Source organism: Heterocephalus glaber, unplaced genomic scaffold (genome assembly GCF_053883595.1).
Source record: "Heterocephalus glaber isolate CG9 unplaced genomic scaffold, H.glaber_assembly_v1.0 deba00001465, whole genome shotgun sequence".
In the NCBI taxonomy this organism is placed as follows: Eukaryota; Metazoa; Chordata; class Mammalia; order Rodentia; family Bathyergidae; genus Heterocephalus; species Heterocephalus glaber.
This window is the reverse complement of record NW_028258312.1, coordinates 25171614-25189846: the sequence shown is the minus strand read 5'-3', so window position 1 is coordinate 25189846 and position 18233 is coordinate 25171614. Positions and strand designations below refer to the sequence as shown.

Below are 18233 nucleotides of genomic sequence, written 5' to 3'. Positions count from 1 at the left end.
CAAGCATGCACACAAGTCTACTTCCTCCTTCTCCCCTACCTCTTTTGTGGAGAGTTAAAGTTGGCAGAAAACAGCTTGGATTGATTGTAAGCTCAGTCCTTTCTGTCTTTTCTAGGATGGAGAGATTCCCATAGGGATACTATTGTTTGTCACCCTTCCTGAAAGCACTGCTTAGAACCAAGCAGAGCCAGTTCAGGGCTGGCATCTGTAGTACCTTTGCTCCCACATTATTAGGTGTTACTGAGTGAAAGGAAAGGTGAAATTTATTCAGAGAAACAGTATGATAGCTATTTACAAGTGTTATTTTTAAAATTTCTGGTAGGCAAGTATCAAAGGCTGTATCACATTTAAATAAAACTGCATATAAAGAATGCACATTCCTATACACGTATAAACCATGACAAAAAGAAAATACTGCATAATAAACTATTTTGAAGAACATGCGAACTCATTAAATTATAAAAATTATAACAGTTAGGTAACGCTAATTATCAAGTTAAAATGTTTTCCACGGGTTTTATGACTTAAGATAGAGGAATGGGTCTTTATTCTTACTGAGTAGTATTATCGCATAGTTGATACCATAAAAATGAACAGTAATTTTTTAAGTCCTTGAATTTGATCTGCTCTTGAAATTATTTTAACATTAGCTGTCTAACGATGTTTCTCAACTGACACACAGTCAGGTTTTCTACCTAGGACATCAAATACTTTGTGAAAATGTTGCCTCTCGAGGCTCAGTCCTGGTCCTTCCGCTCTAAATTACACCTAAGTCAATCCAAAAATCAACAGAGAGACTAGTGATATTGAAATGTCAAATCATAACATATTTAAAACAGTATCTAATTATAAAAGGCGGCCTGCTCATTCATTCCCCAAATCTGATTAAATCAACCACACACAAATGAAAGTAAAACACCTCAACAATAAGCGGTAAGGCTGGGAAAAAGCTGTCAATAAAATTTTAGAAGATAGAAAGTGGACAGTCAATAACTGATTTAGGTTTCAGCTTTTTTTGCCATGCTGGATATACACGGAGAGAAACACTTTAAGAAAGAGAGGCAATTCATTCATCAGAAGCCACAGGAGTCAGGAATCGCAGGCACCAAGTACCTCAATACAGAGGATCTAGAAGGGATGAGAGCAGGAAGGTGGTTCAAAGTCTGTGTTAGTGGCTATTAAGACTCCCCAGATCTTCTGCTCTGCCTAATCACACAGTCTACAGGGTGGCCCTACAGCGGCTCTGGCAGAATGTTAAGGATTACTTCCTTAAATAAGTGAGTAAACCAGGTAAGGCTGACTTGTGAGTACTATGCAAAAGTTAGGGTGACAATAGAGCTGAAAACAGTAAGTGTTTGAATAGGGGATATTGACTCTGAGGTTCTTGCCTGGTCAGTTCCCACAGCAATACCTGTCAGACTCCACAGCTGAGAGAACAGACAATTCCTCTGAAGAAAATGATGGCCCAACAACCTACAGACACTGATGAGATCCCCAGCCCCAGGATACTGCCAGGTATCACAAAAATCAGCCACTCATCAACAGACAAGCTCTGAACAGGTGCATGAAACTTCCAAGATTTTAGTGCTTCCTTCAGCATCAACAGGTAGTCAAGGATAATAAGGCTGTTGAGATCAATCTCTTGTTCTGATTAAAGCAAAAAGGGGCCAAGAAAATAAATGATATAAGATACTTCATTAGAACTTAAAAGATATTAAAATCTGCTGAGCGCGAAGGCATATGCAGAAAAACAAGTTCAAGCCCAGCATGGGCAACATAGTAAGAGCCCACCTCAAAATCAATCAGTCAGTCAATCAATCCTTAGAAATGAAGAGCTATTACATATCTATGACCCAAGAATACTATGAAAATGGAACATTAAAAAAAAGCCTTAACTGTTTTTTTAGAAGTTCATATAAAAAATCAGCAAGCTAACCATGGTGGCACATGGCTATAATCTCAGCTACTTGAGAGGCCGAAGCAGGAACATCACAATTTCAAGGCCAGGCTGAGTAACTTAGTGAGACTCTGTTTCAAAATAAAATAAAAAAGGGTTGAGGATGTAGATAAGAACTTCCCAAGTTCAATCCCCAGTACTTGGGTGGGTGGGAGACACGGGACACCCCCCAATAGAAAGGTTGAGATAAAAGTAGAAGATAATAGGGCCGGGGATTCAGGTCAGTGGTTCTACCACCTGCCTCACAAGCGGAAGGTCCAGAGTTCGATCCCCAATACCAAAAACTAAGAAGTTCCTGAAAAAAAGACAGAGAACAGAACATCTTATCAGACAAATCATTTTTTAAAACTTCCAAACAAAAAAAAAGCAGATCAGGTAAAAAAAAATTTACATTTTGGTTTCTTCCTAAACTCCACCAAAATAACAGTATGGGAATTTATTAAGTATAAATACAGTGAACTACAAAGTGAAAAAGCAGGAAATTTGGAAGTAGGAAGTAGGGAGACATATGGTAAATGACTAAATAAAATGAGGAAGCTGAAATTTCTGATTTTGTTGCAGAAGTCTCAGAAAGGTGAAGAAATTGGTCAGATTTCATATATTTCTCTACAATGGGGTGAAAGTGCAAATTACTGCACTTATGCTTTGGGGGTAACAGGAGACATTAAAAGTAAGTACTGTACTACTGGCCTGCAGGTGTAGCTCAGTAGGACAGCGCTTGCCTAGCATGTGTGAGGCCCCGGGCCTGGGTCCAATCCCCAGCACTGAGGAGAAAGGTAACCAGTCCATTCACCTTTATCTGAAAGAAGTCTGGATCTTATGCTTCGGAACGGTGAAAAATGATCTTTGACCCAGTCAGACAATTCAACAACTTGCTTCACCAAGTGCTCAGAACTTCCATTTGACTTATTATCTCACAGTTACTTATAGAAGCTACACAGTTGGTTATTTTGATCATTCAAAGTATATGGTGGTAGATGTTTAAATGTAAAAAAAAAATTACAGTAGAAGACATATTGCTATTAATCCCCTCAACTGTCTTTATGAGGTGTGATAAAAAGTTCAGTTAATGCTGCTGCCACGTACCATCCTATGGGAAGGCGGGCTCATAAAAACAATGTGTCTTCATTCACCTTACTCCCTGATCTGGTATCTACCATTAGGACTCCTGCCTCTTCCCCAAAGACAAAATGACGAGGGAGGGGAAATGTTTTGAATGGATTCAGGACGTGAAGGCAGCCGTGACAGCACAACTAGAGACACTGAGGTAAGAGGACTTTCACAACTGCTTCAGAAAGTGGCACAAATTGTGGGATAAGTGTGTTTGAAGTGAGAGGGTATATTCTGGGGGGGATTAATGGTAATGTGTCTTTTACTGTAATAAATTTAAAAAAATTTAAACACTCACTATTTTTCAATTATACCTTGTACATGGACAAGCAAGCTTACAAATTAAAGGTCTCAGAAAGCTTACTAGAGAGAATAACCAGACTGAACAAACAAAAGCAACTTAGAACAGAAAGATGTTTGACAGAAAACTTCAATGAAATCAATCATTTATCTTAGATACTCATGAGAAGGTAATGTAATCATAAAACAGTTTCATTAAGAAATAGGAAAATTAAAAGAGATCTTAAAATTTTGAAATTATAGCAGAAATTCAAAGCAAACTCAATAATAGTCTTCAGAATATTAAAAAAATCTCCCAGAAAACGCCAAAAATATATTATGAATAAACGTATGAGAAAAAGATGACACCTTTAGAATATCAGTCTAGGAGACCCATTATCCAAACTATAAGCATTCCAAAGACAGAAAATAAAGAAGAAAAAAGTGATCAATAAAATCATTCAAGAAAATTTTCTATAACTCAAGTACATGAGTTTCCAGATTTGCAAATTCCCAGAACAACAATGCAAACAGACCTTCAATGGGCACAAAAACTATCTCCCTGGAGAAGTAAAAGATCTGAGCTGCTAGATCTAAAGGAAAAACCAAGAACTTAACACAATCAATGATTAGGACAAAGGGTGAAAGCTTCAGGAGGGAGCATGTAAAGGGAGAAGAGGAGGCACAATACAAGGAGCAAAAGGGCGCCCAATTTCTCAAGGCTCAAAAATACCGAGGAAAAATTATTTTTTTCTTCAAATTTTTGACAGTGCCAAACTATCAACCAATTATGGGAGAAAAATCAAGATAATTTCAAGCATACCAAACTTCAAAAACAACTATCTTTTCTAGGGACACTGTAGGAAAATGCTCTCTGCCAAAAGAAAAGTAAACCAAAGAATAGGAGTTTGTAGGATCCAGAAAGAGGTACTAGAAATTCTTAGGAAGAATGTGAACTGCTGATGAATTCTGGGGTCGTTTATTTTCCATATAACAAAAATAAAAAAATTATTCAAGGAGGGTAATAATATGCCATTCTGCTCTAAATAATATTTTCATATATGAGTTTAATAAAATGTCTCTATTTTGGGAGAATGGAAGGAAAGAAAAGGAAGAAGGAGAAAGGTACAATAATATCTAACATCAAAATAGTTAAACACCTGGAAAGAAATCCCTAGAATAAAAAAAAAAAAAAACTTTTTTAAAAGAGGTGAAAGTGGCCAGCACTATGGTATTAGACTTGGATAAGACAGGAAAAGCAGTGGACTGGTATTGCTCCTTGTATATACCTTTTAAGCTATTTACCTGTATGACTCTGAAATGTTCTTTCCCTAATGACCTACATTTGTTTTTCAAATCAGAGATGAGCTCTAATGGTAGATATTAGATGCAAAGGAAATATAAATTAATATTAATGATGTTTGAAGGATACATTGCAAAGGACAAAACCAGCAGACACCAGACTAAGCTGATATTCATCTCCTGTGTAGGCTTCACAAAATTATAGTAGACTTCAGTTATAAGATACACCACCGTAGCAGCCACTGTAAAATCCACCAGCCACTGGTATTCTGGAAAGTAATGCAATGCTGAAAAATAAAATTTTTTTAAAGTTTCATTTAAATTTTCACAACTTATGAGCTATAATTAACTTTTTTTTTTTTTTTTTTTGGTGCCAGGGATTGAACTCAGATCCTTCTGCTTGCGCAGCAGGCAGCAAAACCACTGAGCCAAATCTCCGGCCCTGTAATTAACTTTTAAGTATGCTACACTTTATTTCCAACATAAGGTTTGCAAATATGTAAATATAAACATTCAGGATGGAGGTTCAGAATGACAGCATCCAAAATTAAATTTGAATAACTTATAAATTAAACAATTAAACCTGAAATGATTACCAAAAATTATTTAAATTGTTAAAATGATTGCAAATGCCTTGATATTTTCTTAATTGATTAGCTACTTTTTACAAATTGTAAGTCAAAAATTTTCTTCTTGAGGTTCTAGCTGTTATCTTAACTTCAATTAATACAACTTGGTTTAGAAAAAAAAGATTTGTATTGTTCATTTCTGTGAAGAGAATTAAACCTTGTGTTACAGTAATTAATCGTGCTAGTGGAGAACTAGTAATTTTGTGAATTACTGAAGATGAAAATAAACTGAAACAAATATACTTTTTATTCCCTCTTCTGCTCTGCAAGAAAAGCAGATAAAAGACTTGTTGATTTTATATAGAACTATATCCTTTCAATGAACAATTGCATTCTTCAGAGTTTACATTAAAATTAACATTCTCTGAAAGTAAATATAATCCATCACCCTTTGTATCTCACATGATTTAAACGTCTTATAAGGTATCAATATTCTGGGTTAGTCTTTCTAGAGTATAATCTAAAAACATCACCATTATTTTTTCAAAGGCCTTCTAAAAATACAAGTATGTCACGTATGTAACCATCAATTCATAAGTACTTATTGGCACACAATAAAATGATCTATCTATACTGCTTTGAAAGCTTTTCCTTGGAAAATGTAATACAATTATAGCTGACAATACAATACCCATACAGAAAAGGTATTCTAGAAATAAAACGTGACTCAAAGGAAGACTTATTAAAAATACCAAAACAAACTAACCAAGCATATTGTTTCTAAGTGGCAACAGCAAGATTTTAAAAGATACAAAACTCTTCAATGACCGGGTAAATTTTGGTTAACACTCTTAATTTGATTCAAGTTATTTTAACTGGTTTAGGTTTTCCTTTGTGACTACTGAAAGATTTATCCTGAAGTGGGTGTAGGATCCCTCCCCCAATCGTTCTCCTCTTTGAATTTTTATTAACAGTAATGAAATCAGCATTCCAGTTCTCCAGGCTGGCCCACACTTACACAGCATTCTGCTGAGGAACTCACAGTGAGGAGCCCGGTGACACAGAGTTAGGCTCTGAACCTCATCCACTGGCAACTAATACAAACTCAGACAGACTTTCAAGAGTTACTGGGCCTCAGCCACACATTCAGCAAAAGGACAAATTACATATACTCTTCGATACATATTTACCCGAGTGCTATAATTATATCCCTTTTTTATTCAACAATATAATTATAGATGTCTTTTAATAAAATATTAGAATCAAACTAAGTTCAGAAAGAAAACCCTATAGTTTTATCTAAACATACATACACAGCATACATTCACAAATGATTGCATAAACATAAATATATCCCTGCTGTTCCAGTTAACTGGAATATTTTTAATATTAAGAAACAAGTCATTAGGTTAATCCCATTTGCAACTATTCTCAAAATTGAACAAGTGAAATAAATAACAATATGCTAAAGGCACAGTAGCCTAATTTCAATTTTTTAGGCTTATTGTAATAGTCTAGTCTTCATTGATTGGCTCTGTCATCTCTAATATATAAGTCCGACCAAGTTAGTTAACTCTTTTTCTAATGAGTGAAAAAGTTAAAGTTACCTATCTCATAGTTGAAGATGAATCAAAACAAGTACTTAAAATAATGTATGATAATTTTAAGACATCACTAAAGTTAAGAAGCTGATAATTATACCATAAGCAGTAACTATTGGTAAAAATGACAAAAACTATACTAGATATTAGGGAGAATATGTTGTATTCTGGTATTTGTACATGTCTGTGAATATTTTTAAGCACAAGGTAAGACAGTTAAGCAAATATGACAACTACTAATCAAAAAGTTAAAATGTTTTTAAATGTTTTAAATGTGGCATGAAGAATAGTAAAGGGAAAAGGAGGTGTAGATCCAGTCTTAAAAGTCTAAATGATACTAGACAACTGATTTATATTGTCCTCCATTGCCATTTTGGAGTTTTACAACATCCTTTCCATATATATGTATATATATATATATATATTTTTTAGATGTAATATTTAACTTTCAAATAATCTGAAGGTACTTTGTATCATAAAATAATTCTATAGGAGATGCTAGATAATATGACATCATTCTTTGAGGATGATGTGATTTTGACTCAGGAAAGGCCAAATTACATAATGCAATACCATAAAAATTATTCTTAAAGAATATGGTATTTTATTTCCCCATTTGTCAGGTAACCCAGTAGTTCTCAAACATAGTCAAAAATCAAAATCACACAGAGGACTTTTGAAAGTACAAATTCCCTGAACCTGCTGTAGACGGACGGACCCTCGTGGGGGAGCAGGGAGCTTCTAAAGACCTCCTGGAGCTCCTCAGGGGCTCTGATGTACATCGAGGTCTGCAAGCACTAATGTTTTAAATGATATCACTGCAGATGTCTTTCTAGTCTAGGATTCCATTTCATACCAATTTAATTCTAAATTTACAATTACAGTTATACAATTATAAAAACCAAGAAACTGGATGCAATTATTTATTCATAGCTACCCAAGGGATAAAGGTGAATCTTAAGTAAAGTTTTCTGATTCCTAGTCTTAGTTGTTATTCTAAATCCACTTTCCGTTCTACCAAATGTTAGAATAAAATTGAATTATTAAAAATATAGATAATTCATTACAAATATATAAATGTTTTATTGCAAGTCACATTCTAAAAATAGGCTAAAATAAGAAGCAAAAACAAATTTAGAATTCAACATTACAAAATGTGTGATCTCAACTCAACAAACAGAAGTTGTGTAATAAGCTTATGTAAGTTTCAGCCTCTTCTGAAAAATGGGAAAAAGAAAAAGTTAAGTGAATAGAAAAGGAAATTCAATGAAGTCACTTGGAGATTCTAAGTCCTTAGATTTCATAGACTGTATAATGGAATTAATGACTAGAAAAACATAAAAAAAAAAAACCCTAGCCATAGTAGATAAAATGGAAGTACTTACTATTATCATATAAAACTCAGATTTATAGACCATTTTACCAAGATTTCCCTTACCTAAAGTATCCACTTCTGTAACTGACTTTGTTTCTAGATGAAGGTCAATATCCTTTGGAATGGTTAGTGGTTTATTTTCAATGTGACCATTATACTTCCTATAAAAATCAGACAAGTGACACAAAAACAAGTTACCTACACTGTTATCCACGTGCTTGTACAAAATTAAATGCAATGAGACTTTAAATTCACAATGAAAATGAATAATTTCTAATATTTTATCAAAAATGAGTAATCGACTCAAAAGTAATTTTTAAAAGTGGTCTATAAAATATGGATATAAATTATTATGTAAATATACAGATTACCAGGGAAAGAATTACCTAAATCAGCGAAAGCAACAAAATTTCAGCTGCTAGCTTAACATTTCACACCAATTTCTCCTACCCTCTCTTTTGCAGATTTAAAGACAACCTAGTATCTTTCTTTAGATACAAAAATGAAACACAAATGAAGACAAGACTGTACTTCTCCCTGAACATACATATACATATGCACACGCACACACACACACACACACACACACACACACACACACACACATCTGTAACTTGGTCAGAGCTGAAGAACATCATTAAAATAAATGTGCACGGGAAAGTTAGGAATATGGAAGGCTAACTTGGGAGTTGTTTTTGCTAAAGACCACAGGTAGAGGAAAACAGGAAAATTCTTCAGATACACTTCCATCACTACCAAATTTAATTTGTAAAGACAAATAGATATACAGAAAGTAATAAAGAAGTTATAGTAACATTCATTTCAATAATGGCAAACAATTCTTCATTTATTCTTAAAAAATAAGTGGGGAAAATCTCAGTAATAATTTTGTCAATATACCAATCAGTTATGAGGAACAAGAATCACTAATGCATCTTTCTTTATATATAGTCTCTTTAACATTAAAAGAATTGTAAAGTTATTGATTACAAGGCAAATGAAAAGGATTCAAATATTTACAAAATGAATACTATACAACTAACTTCCACAAGTGTTGAACATAGTAGCAATGAATAGCTAGAGGTGGAATAGTTGAAAGTAAATGTAGAAACTAAAAACTAATCTGATTTAAAATTCAGGGCCTTAATTATGTGAACTTGGGCAATTTATTTAACATCTTTGATCAACAGCTTCTCATTGGTAAAGTGTAAATTAAGCCAGGTGTGGTGGTGCATGCCTGTTATCCCAGTACTGAGGAGGCTGAGGCAGGAGGATCACTATGAGTTCAAGGCCAGCTCGGGCTCCACAGCGAATGCAAGGCCAGCCTGAACTACGTAAGTGAGACCCAGTCTGAAAAAAGCAAAAACAGTAACAGCAACAACAAAAAAGTAAAGTGCAAATTAAATTATTAGCTAATACTTAGGGTCACTGTGTAGATTAAGCATAATTGCATGTAAAAGAGTTTTGGAAACTATAATGTTATTTTTTTAATTTTTATTTTTTGGTACCAGGGATCGAACTTGGGACCTTGCGCTTGCAAGGCAGGCGCCGGAACCACTCACTGAGCTAAAGCCCCAGTCCTATAATGTTAGATAAGACCATTAAAGAATTAAATATAGGAATAAAAAAGGTTTATAATTAGTATTTTAATGAACTTCAAGGTATATGCAATGATAAAAGGAAAAGAAGATGATAATAAGGTCAGAAAAGATAGTCCTCAAATTTCCAATTTCACCCCTAATAATCATTAATGTTTAAAGAATTGTTTAGCAAGTACAAATTTATTAAGCCAGGTTAACATAATTTTTAGGACATATATGAGAAATGTGGTAATTGTTCTCCCTGACCTTTTATAACGTACGTATGAGAGTCATGATTTCTGAGTGAGAGAAGACCTAAGAAGGCCTCCTTGATCCCCAGGCGAGGAAACTCAGACCCACTCGGAGAGAAATAACACACACTTTCCCTGAGCTTTCAACTTTCTAGAGATGTACAATTTTAAAGCAGAAAGAATTCTTCAAAACAACTATGATCAGTTTTCCATTTCACAGATGAGCTACTGTGGTCCATTAAAGTGAGGGTTATTAAAAAGCAGTTCTCTTCATAAACCCTAAATATGGATAAAATATGCAAGAGCTAAGAGACAAGATACAGCTTGTGGTAGAGCAATTAGCACACACCGCTTGATGTTCAATCCTCAGGCCACCCCGTACCCCCGGCCAAATGCAAGAATACAAGGGACTCACAAAGATGTACCACCAACCCCTTTTATTTTAAAAACAAGTTCAGATATTTTTTAAAAAAGCTCAATTTCGACAATAACATAATACGAAGTAGCAGCAAAACTCAAACCAACTGATACTTCGAATGAGTTGTAGGGTAAAGACAGCTCACAGCTCTCTCCCTAGTCAATCCCTAACTAAATTTCCTGCAATAAGATAACTTTTTCTCATAATCTAAGCACAATAATAAAGTTAACCACTTTTTGAGTAAAACAATGATTATTTTGTACTTACATTAATAATTTCCACTTACTGGATTTGCATGGTTTTGATCTCAAATTTATCAACTGTTTACAGCATAATTGATAAATGTTCTTTAAATCAAAACCTAAAAATATTATTTGCATAAATTGTGTTAAATATTGAGTACTTTACAAGCTCATCAATACATCTTACCTGTCTTTTTTGCTTTTCCCTTTTTGTTGCTTCCCTGCAAGAATTCTTAATTCTTCCTCCGTAGGATGTTGATACCATCTCAAACTGAGGGGGAAAAAGAATCTTTTTAAATAACGTACTTAAAATCACCTGACCTGTTCATTTACTACACAAAGATTTACTGTGTTTCCTATCTATGAAGACACTGCAGGGAAGTGTCAGAGGAAAACTGTAATCCAAAACACATTCTACTGCTTAAGCCTTAAATGGGCTTAGATTCAAACACCAAGCACTTACTAGATGCCAGGTCCTGCGATGCTCTATGTATATTATTTCTTACAGCTATAATATATTATTAAAAGTATATGAAGTGAATTTTGAGGCAATTGGGTAGGAACATATTAATAGTCCTCCCAACTTTCATTTGAAGGAAATGATAGTTATCTTTAAAAAAGCTGTTTGAATGCTCTCATATAGGTACTCTTTCCTTTCTTTTTAAAATTTAGGTGAGAATTCTCAAATGTTATATATACAAGAATTAAGAGAAATTTGTTGTATTATAAAACTCTTTACTCTTGGCTATATCTAAACTTTTTCAGGCAGGATTCTAAAAACAACTGGGAATGCTCACCTCTGGTACCCAGTTAAAATACCCAAACAAATCATTTGTTCGTCCCAAGCACCAAGCAGGTTATTCTGAATTTGCTGTTTTACCTACAGATCCGGCTATCTACCAGTTACCCAGTTACCGAAATTTGACATCCAGATTTTATCTTCAGTATATATCCTTTCCACATTATCATCAGTTCTATTCCTCAACTCTTAAAATTCTAACCTCTACTTCTACTACAAAGACTTTACTTCCGGCCTTAGCTCAGTGTATCTTCCTCTGTAACTCTATCACAAAACCCACTAACAGGTCTCCCTGCACACACATCTCCTCAGATCCACTCTGAGCCCATATTTAGTTATTTTTCCATGAGGGGAATCTTACCCACTAAAGGGGTAAAGCAATGAGTACGGCAGCTAAGCAAGAACTTTGATCAAGGTTCTATTGTAGTAAAGAAACACAGACCTAGTACTGGTACTTTCCAATTTTTCAATCATAAAAATCTAGATTTTAATATTAGATACCTCAATTTCTTAAAAGTATCAGCAAATGACTTGGTGTGTAAAAACACAGAACTGGCAATTTGAATAATGACTGGATATTTGATGGTGTTAAGAGTTATTAGTTTTCTGAGCTATGATAATGGGGTTGTGGTAATCTCTTAAAGGCTCATATATATGAGAGATACAAACTGAAATATCTATGACTCAAATAATAAGATATTTGGAACTTGCTACAAAATAGGTTAGTGGGAGGAGACAAATGGGAGTACGGATGAAGCAAGCTTGACCACCAGCTATAAAGTGTAGTGAGTTCGCAGGAATTCGCTGCACTATTCGGTCTGCTCTCCCTAAGTTTGAACATTTCCACTGAAACATGCATTGCAAGGCCCAAGTGTCCAGGGCTCGTGATCCCCAGAACCCCACAGCCCTTCGTGACCACAGCCTCGCCCTCCAGGTTGCCTTCAACCTTCCCCCTGGAAAGCAAAGCAGTCTGGCTCAGCCGAATGACATTGTGCTCCTCAGGCATTCCTTCATCCCTTGGCGCTTTGGCATACATTCTTCTCTCTGCTCGGAAACACCTAGGGAAACACCTAACCTGACAAATGCTTCATTTACCTCCTATGGGTTGCAAGGCAATCTCCCACATAGTAAAGAATACATCTGTTCATCGTCTTTGATTCCAGGCACAAAGCTTCAAAACTCCCTGGAATATCCCACGTGGGAATATCCTACGAGGGATCTTGGAAGCCTGATAGACCCTAGGTATTCCATGGAGGGGTCTGGTCACCAGAAACACCAAACGTATGATTGGAGGCTTGGGACTTTCAGCGACCTAACCTCTAGTGATGCCAAGAGGAAAGGAGATTGAGTTCAGTCATTCAAATCAACCTATACATCAATTTACACAAAATCGTACTTATGACTGAAATGCCTTAAAAATTCTGAACACTGACGCTCAGAGGAACTCTGTAGTTGGTTACCTCACTGATGTGCCCAGAGGGTCACATGTTCTGGTTCCACAGCCAGTGGAGACAGAAATTCTGGGCTCCTTCCCAGACCTCATCTCATGGGCATCTCTTATGATTAAATTCCAATCATCAGTGCAGCAGCTTCCTGAGTTCTGTGACTCATTCTAGGGAACCACGGAACCTGAAGGTACCATGGGAATTCCCAGATTTGTAGCCAGATGGGAGAAAGTTCAAGTGGCCCGGGTGCCCCAAGAATGTCCAGCTGGTTTCTCAAGTGTGGGCAGACGTGTGGAGGACTCTGACTTCAACCTACAGTCTGTGCTAACCCATGGCAATTAGTGTCAGAAATGAACTGCAGGGTACCCAGTTCTAGCTGCTGTCAGGTCAGCTGAAAGACAATGGAATGGTACCCTAACTTACACTGAAGTGAAGCTCTTATGACTTAGTTGTTTTGGTTACTTCAAAGCTAGTGTAGTTACTGGCATATAGTAAGTGCTCAAAACGTTTGGCTGAACCAAAATAATTCAGTTTTCCTCCTACTTTAATGGTTTTAAAATACACACCCCAACCAAAAAGTCCCTAAATTACAGTTAAGAGCTGAGGAGGCACTTCCTGAAATTTCCATTGAAGTCCAGAATTTTAACTTACAGTCCATTCTTGTTGTTCGCGGTAGTTATGTTCTATAAAGTCGCCGCGAACACTGAACCATTGCTCCTAGGGGAAATACAGGGTTAGGTTCCTGAGAGCCTCTGGTCACAACATTTTCATCAACTGCTCAATAAATTATCTTGCTTTATGTGTGTTTCTGTTTAAAGATGATTTATATAATATATATTATTGATTCATTAGTATTGAATTCATGGCCAACAGTACTATAATGTATTTTATACCTGAACAAAGCTTATCTAACATTAGTGATCATTAAGTGTAGCATTTTCCTGAATTGTGTATCATTCCAGTAAATCTTCTCTAAAGACATGTCACAGCATTCTAGTGCTTAGGAATATTTAACAATAATTCAGCCGTATGTTTGGGGACCATTTTGAATAGCACAATCACCCACAAAAACCAAAAATATGAAAAATATAGCCCTAAACAGAGACACTTGTTTACAACATGAGAATTGAAACAAGAAGAGTGAATTGTCTCATTAGGTCTCAACTGGGAACATGAATGTAGGATTGAACAATTTTTCACCACTCTGAGTATGTCCATGAATAACAGAAAAGTGCCACCCAAGCATTGATTTGGGGGATAAAAATAAAATGGTAAATGCATCATCTATATATGCCAGTGAGTGTATAATATTCAAAAAGCACTTAATAACTCATTTACAAATCCTAAAATTAGTTGTTCAGCTATAAGATACAATCAGTGAAAAACAGTCTAGGGAAACTTAGGTTGAGAACGACAAAACATTTTTTAAGACCCTTACATTTTCTAAGAACCATTTTCTTTGTAATCATGTTTGTTTAATCTTATTTTTATAACTCCATTTTTCTAAATTAGATTACACTTATTGTAATTATTGTTGAATAATTCAGGGTCATCTTTAATAATTATTTTTTCAAAGCCAAAATCTAAGGATGCTAGGTGCTTTTAGGGCCACTTCTGGTCTACTACTCATCTACCCATTCACTTACTCATCAGCAACTTAGGGGGAGCTTGCTATATAGAGGTTCTCTGCTAGGCAACAAAGATATATTCATGTCCAATAAAGCCAGAGTCCCTGCCTTTTTGATGCCTGTATTCCAGTCAGAGTAGAACTTAACCAATTAAAAACAATGAAAAATAAATTACAATTTGTGATACCTCATGAAAGAAACAAAGTGCTAAAAATGTAAGAGACAAACTTTAGATGTCAAGAAAATTTCTGAGACAACATTCAACTAGCAACCTAAAGGATAAGAAACATAGAGGGAAGAGTATTCCAGGCAGGGAACAGCAAAGCCACAAGCACAGAAGCATGAAAGTCCATCTAGTACTGCAGACCCTGAAAGGCCAATCAGGCAACTGCTTCAAGAAGAAATCAAGAAGGAAACCAATGACATAGGAAGGGAGCAGATCATGCCCACAAGTCATAGTATAAAATGTAGAGATGATGCTAAAATAATACAGCCTCAAAACAGAGGGGGGAGAAAGAACTCAATTTACATTTTAACATCTCCTTTGCTGCTCTGCAAACTGGGGAAAGGCCAAAGAAATAGCAGAAGGTGTATTCTAGACAGCAAATCAACAAGTCTTGCTGATGGACTTAAGGGAGCAAATGAAAAAGAAATAAGGAATGTTTTCTACATTTCTGACTTACAGAAGATGGTGATACATTGTCTAATATGGAACAGAGGAGAAATTAAAACTTTATGCAGGGTTTTAAAGGCCTGTAAGACGTCAAGTGAACAAGTCAAGAAGGCAACTGTATTGGAATCCAGAGCTCAGGGATAATCTGGGGTCATTATATAATCATATTTAAATACAAAGAAATTAATAAAAATACATAAAGAGAAGGAAAACATAGAATAAGGCTAAATAGTTAATGCAGACGTAGTGATAATTCATGCAACAAATCTGACTATGAAGGGAAATAGAGAAATAGGCCAAAAACTAAGGATGCAGGCAGGGCTGTGACTCTTCATTTGTTGTTGTTACTTTTAGTGAGAGATCTTTACCAAAAGAAACAAACCAAACAAGCAAACAAAACCCAGAAATGAGCCAGCAGAAATGGAGCAAAGGATGACACAGAAGAGATGAATGGCCCGAGAGACTGTTTCGGGAATGGGGTCCAGGGCACAAATGCAGGAGTTGGGTCCTGACAAACACAACACTTCTTCTATAGGTGAAACTTAAAATATAGAAGAATTTAAAAATAAAAACAAAGAAAGGAAGTGTGAAGATGCAAGCCATGGGCTGTTTTCAGGACCTTCCAGCAGGTACGCACAAGGTTTGAAGAGAAAGTTTTCTGGTTGAAAAAGCCTGCATGTGGTGGATACGATACCTCCAGACAGCATGGAGAGGTCTTCTGAGGTCACAGATCCAGACTCATGGACAAACCTATAAGCATGTTTGCATGAATCTCTTTAATAATGATTAGTGCTGCCTACATAGTTTAATTCTGTGCTATAGTGTGCCCATTTACTATAGTTTGTATTTTGCGCTCAGTTTTTAGTCTTTTCCTTGCTATTAGCTGATACATTTTGCTGATATTTCAGCAAAATGACCATCTTTGCAATTGCTGCACTGTGACTTTCTAATATGACCTTGGAAGACAGATAAGTTTATTGGATTTATAGTCCATGCAGCAGCTAACAATGGCTACAAAAATACAATTAGAGAAAAAAAGTTATGTTACTATATTAAGCAAAAAGAACATGAATAAAATTGAACATACATATGCCAAAAACCATGATATAAAATTATAACCAAAAGGGGAAAACATGAACAGAAAATATGAAAAGGAAATACAACAAAATATAGTCTTGTGATTATCTTTTGGGAATACAGCCCACCACCTCTTATTTTTACTTTTTTACAAGTTTGCATTCTTTATCTGGATTGCAGACATGTGATGGTTCTGAAAAGGGAAAAGATAAACTTCTTAAAAAATAAAAAAAATTCATGGATCTCAATAAAACACTGAGTGGCTTGACTTTAAATAAAATATATTACTTTCAGTGTATCTTATGTCATTTACCTTAGCTACTCAGTGGCTTCTTTTCTTATATTCAGTTCAGAATGTTAGTAGCATCTCAGATAATGAAGTTAATCTGGTATTGTATTTCACTAAATTACTGCAATAATTTTTCAATGATTATTCCTTGTAAACCACTTACATAAAACAGTATCAGACCACTATAATTTTGTTCTGAAGAAAAATGTCATAACATGTAGAAGGTGCTGACCTAGAGTTTAACATTTTAAGTCGCAATGTCATTTATAGGAAACCATTTCAGAAATTTTAAATGGAAATCTGAACATGAACTAATATATCAAAGCACGACACTGACAGAACAAGCTAAAAAAAAAACTTTAATATATAAATAATCATACAAAATTCTTTCAGGGTACATAGCAGAGGCCACAGTTAGGAGCTAAATGTTTCGATCACCCCAAATTCTTATGTTGAAACCCAATCCCAATGTGATGACATCTGGAGGTAGGGCTTTGGGGAAGTAACTATGTTATAAAGGTGGAGCTTATGATGAATGGCCTTAGGATCCTTTTAAAAAGAGGCCAGGGAATCGGCTTGCTCTCTACCATGTGAGGATACACAAGAATTTGTAGAGAAATATCATGTATCCCACTAACATAAAATGTTTATGTATCAGCTAAAATAAATTCAATTTAAAAAAAAGAAGTTGGCAGTATGCAACCCTGGAAGAGGCCTCTCATCCACAGTAGATCAAATCTGTATCCTGATCACAGATTTCCAGCCTCCAGAGCTATGAGAAATCAGTTTCCTTCCTATTCTTTATAGCTACTCTGCCTATGGTCTTTCTTACAGCAGCCTGAATGGATTAAGGTATAAGGTAGTAACTAAAGACAATTCTAGTTTCTAGTCTCCCTATATTTTGACAAGTAGGGAGAGGTAAGGAATCAAAGAAGAGAACAAACAAACACTACTTAAAACCTAGTCAATCTTTCAGCACAAGTATCTGGACGTTATTTGCTATGCAAAACATTCTGCGGTTATTTATTATGCACCCTAATAGAGTATCAGGAACATTCTGGAACTGGCAGTCAAGATGCTAAGCCAAGGAGGGCAGGGACTGGAGCATTCCATAAGGGTAGGAGGTGAGGACTTAAACCTTTCCCTTAGGTTGCTGATCCCACCCACTGCGCATTTGAATAGTAGGTCTCTCTCAACAAAGGGAACTTGCAGATTGTTGGATCAGGCAACATGCAATCAAAAACAGGCAAAAAGCATCAGAGAGATTTAATACGAAGGCATTGTAACATCCTCTATCCAATATGGGACAAGGTAAAAAAAAAAAATCAGTAAATTTGGCCAAAACATATTTTTGATGAGGAACATATAAAAGGAAATTGCAGATCAAAATGAGAGATTATGGAGACAGGGGTAGAGAACAAAGCATGAGGTTTGAGCTAAACAATTAGGAAATCAGAAAGCAAGGAGAAAAAGCAATAGCTTATTCTTCATGCAAAACCCACTATTCAAATGTACAAAGAATGTTACCTATCACTTACCTCTCCATGAAATGAGGGGCCCAGCAAACTTCAAAACAAAAAGTAACTTTAATTACAAGAGAAAGTAAAGAATACTTTGACTACTGATCAGTGGGATGCT

At 35.5% G+C, this 18233-nt stretch overlaps 1 protein-coding gene across 9 annotated transcripts in view; it reads right to left on the bottom strand.

Moving 5' to 3' along the window:
* The window catches only part of Tmem161b (transmembrane protein 161B), an 85189-nt gene that overhangs the window by 42531 nt on the left and 24425 nt on the right, over positions 1-18233 (bottom strand). For 4 of the 9 annotated variants that reach the window (XR_015438989.1, XM_021255744.2, XM_004841655.3 and 1 more), the window contains 3 exons: positions 10872-10955; positions 8257-8354; positions 4779-4935 (listed from right to left, as the gene is read on the bottom strand). Coding sequence is in view for 7 of the 9 variants with exons in the window: in XM_004841655.3 (XP_004841712.1) it covers positions 4779-4935; positions 8257-8354; positions 10872-10955 (339 nt within the window). In the remaining 2 variants the exon portion in view is untranslated. Of the gene's footprint in view, positions 1-4778; positions 4936-8256; positions 8355-10871; positions 10956-13579; positions 13646-18233 lie in introns of all 9 variants that reach the window. The other 5 variants (XM_021255745.2, XM_087180990.1, XM_021255747.2 and 2 more) reach the window with 3 other exon arrangements.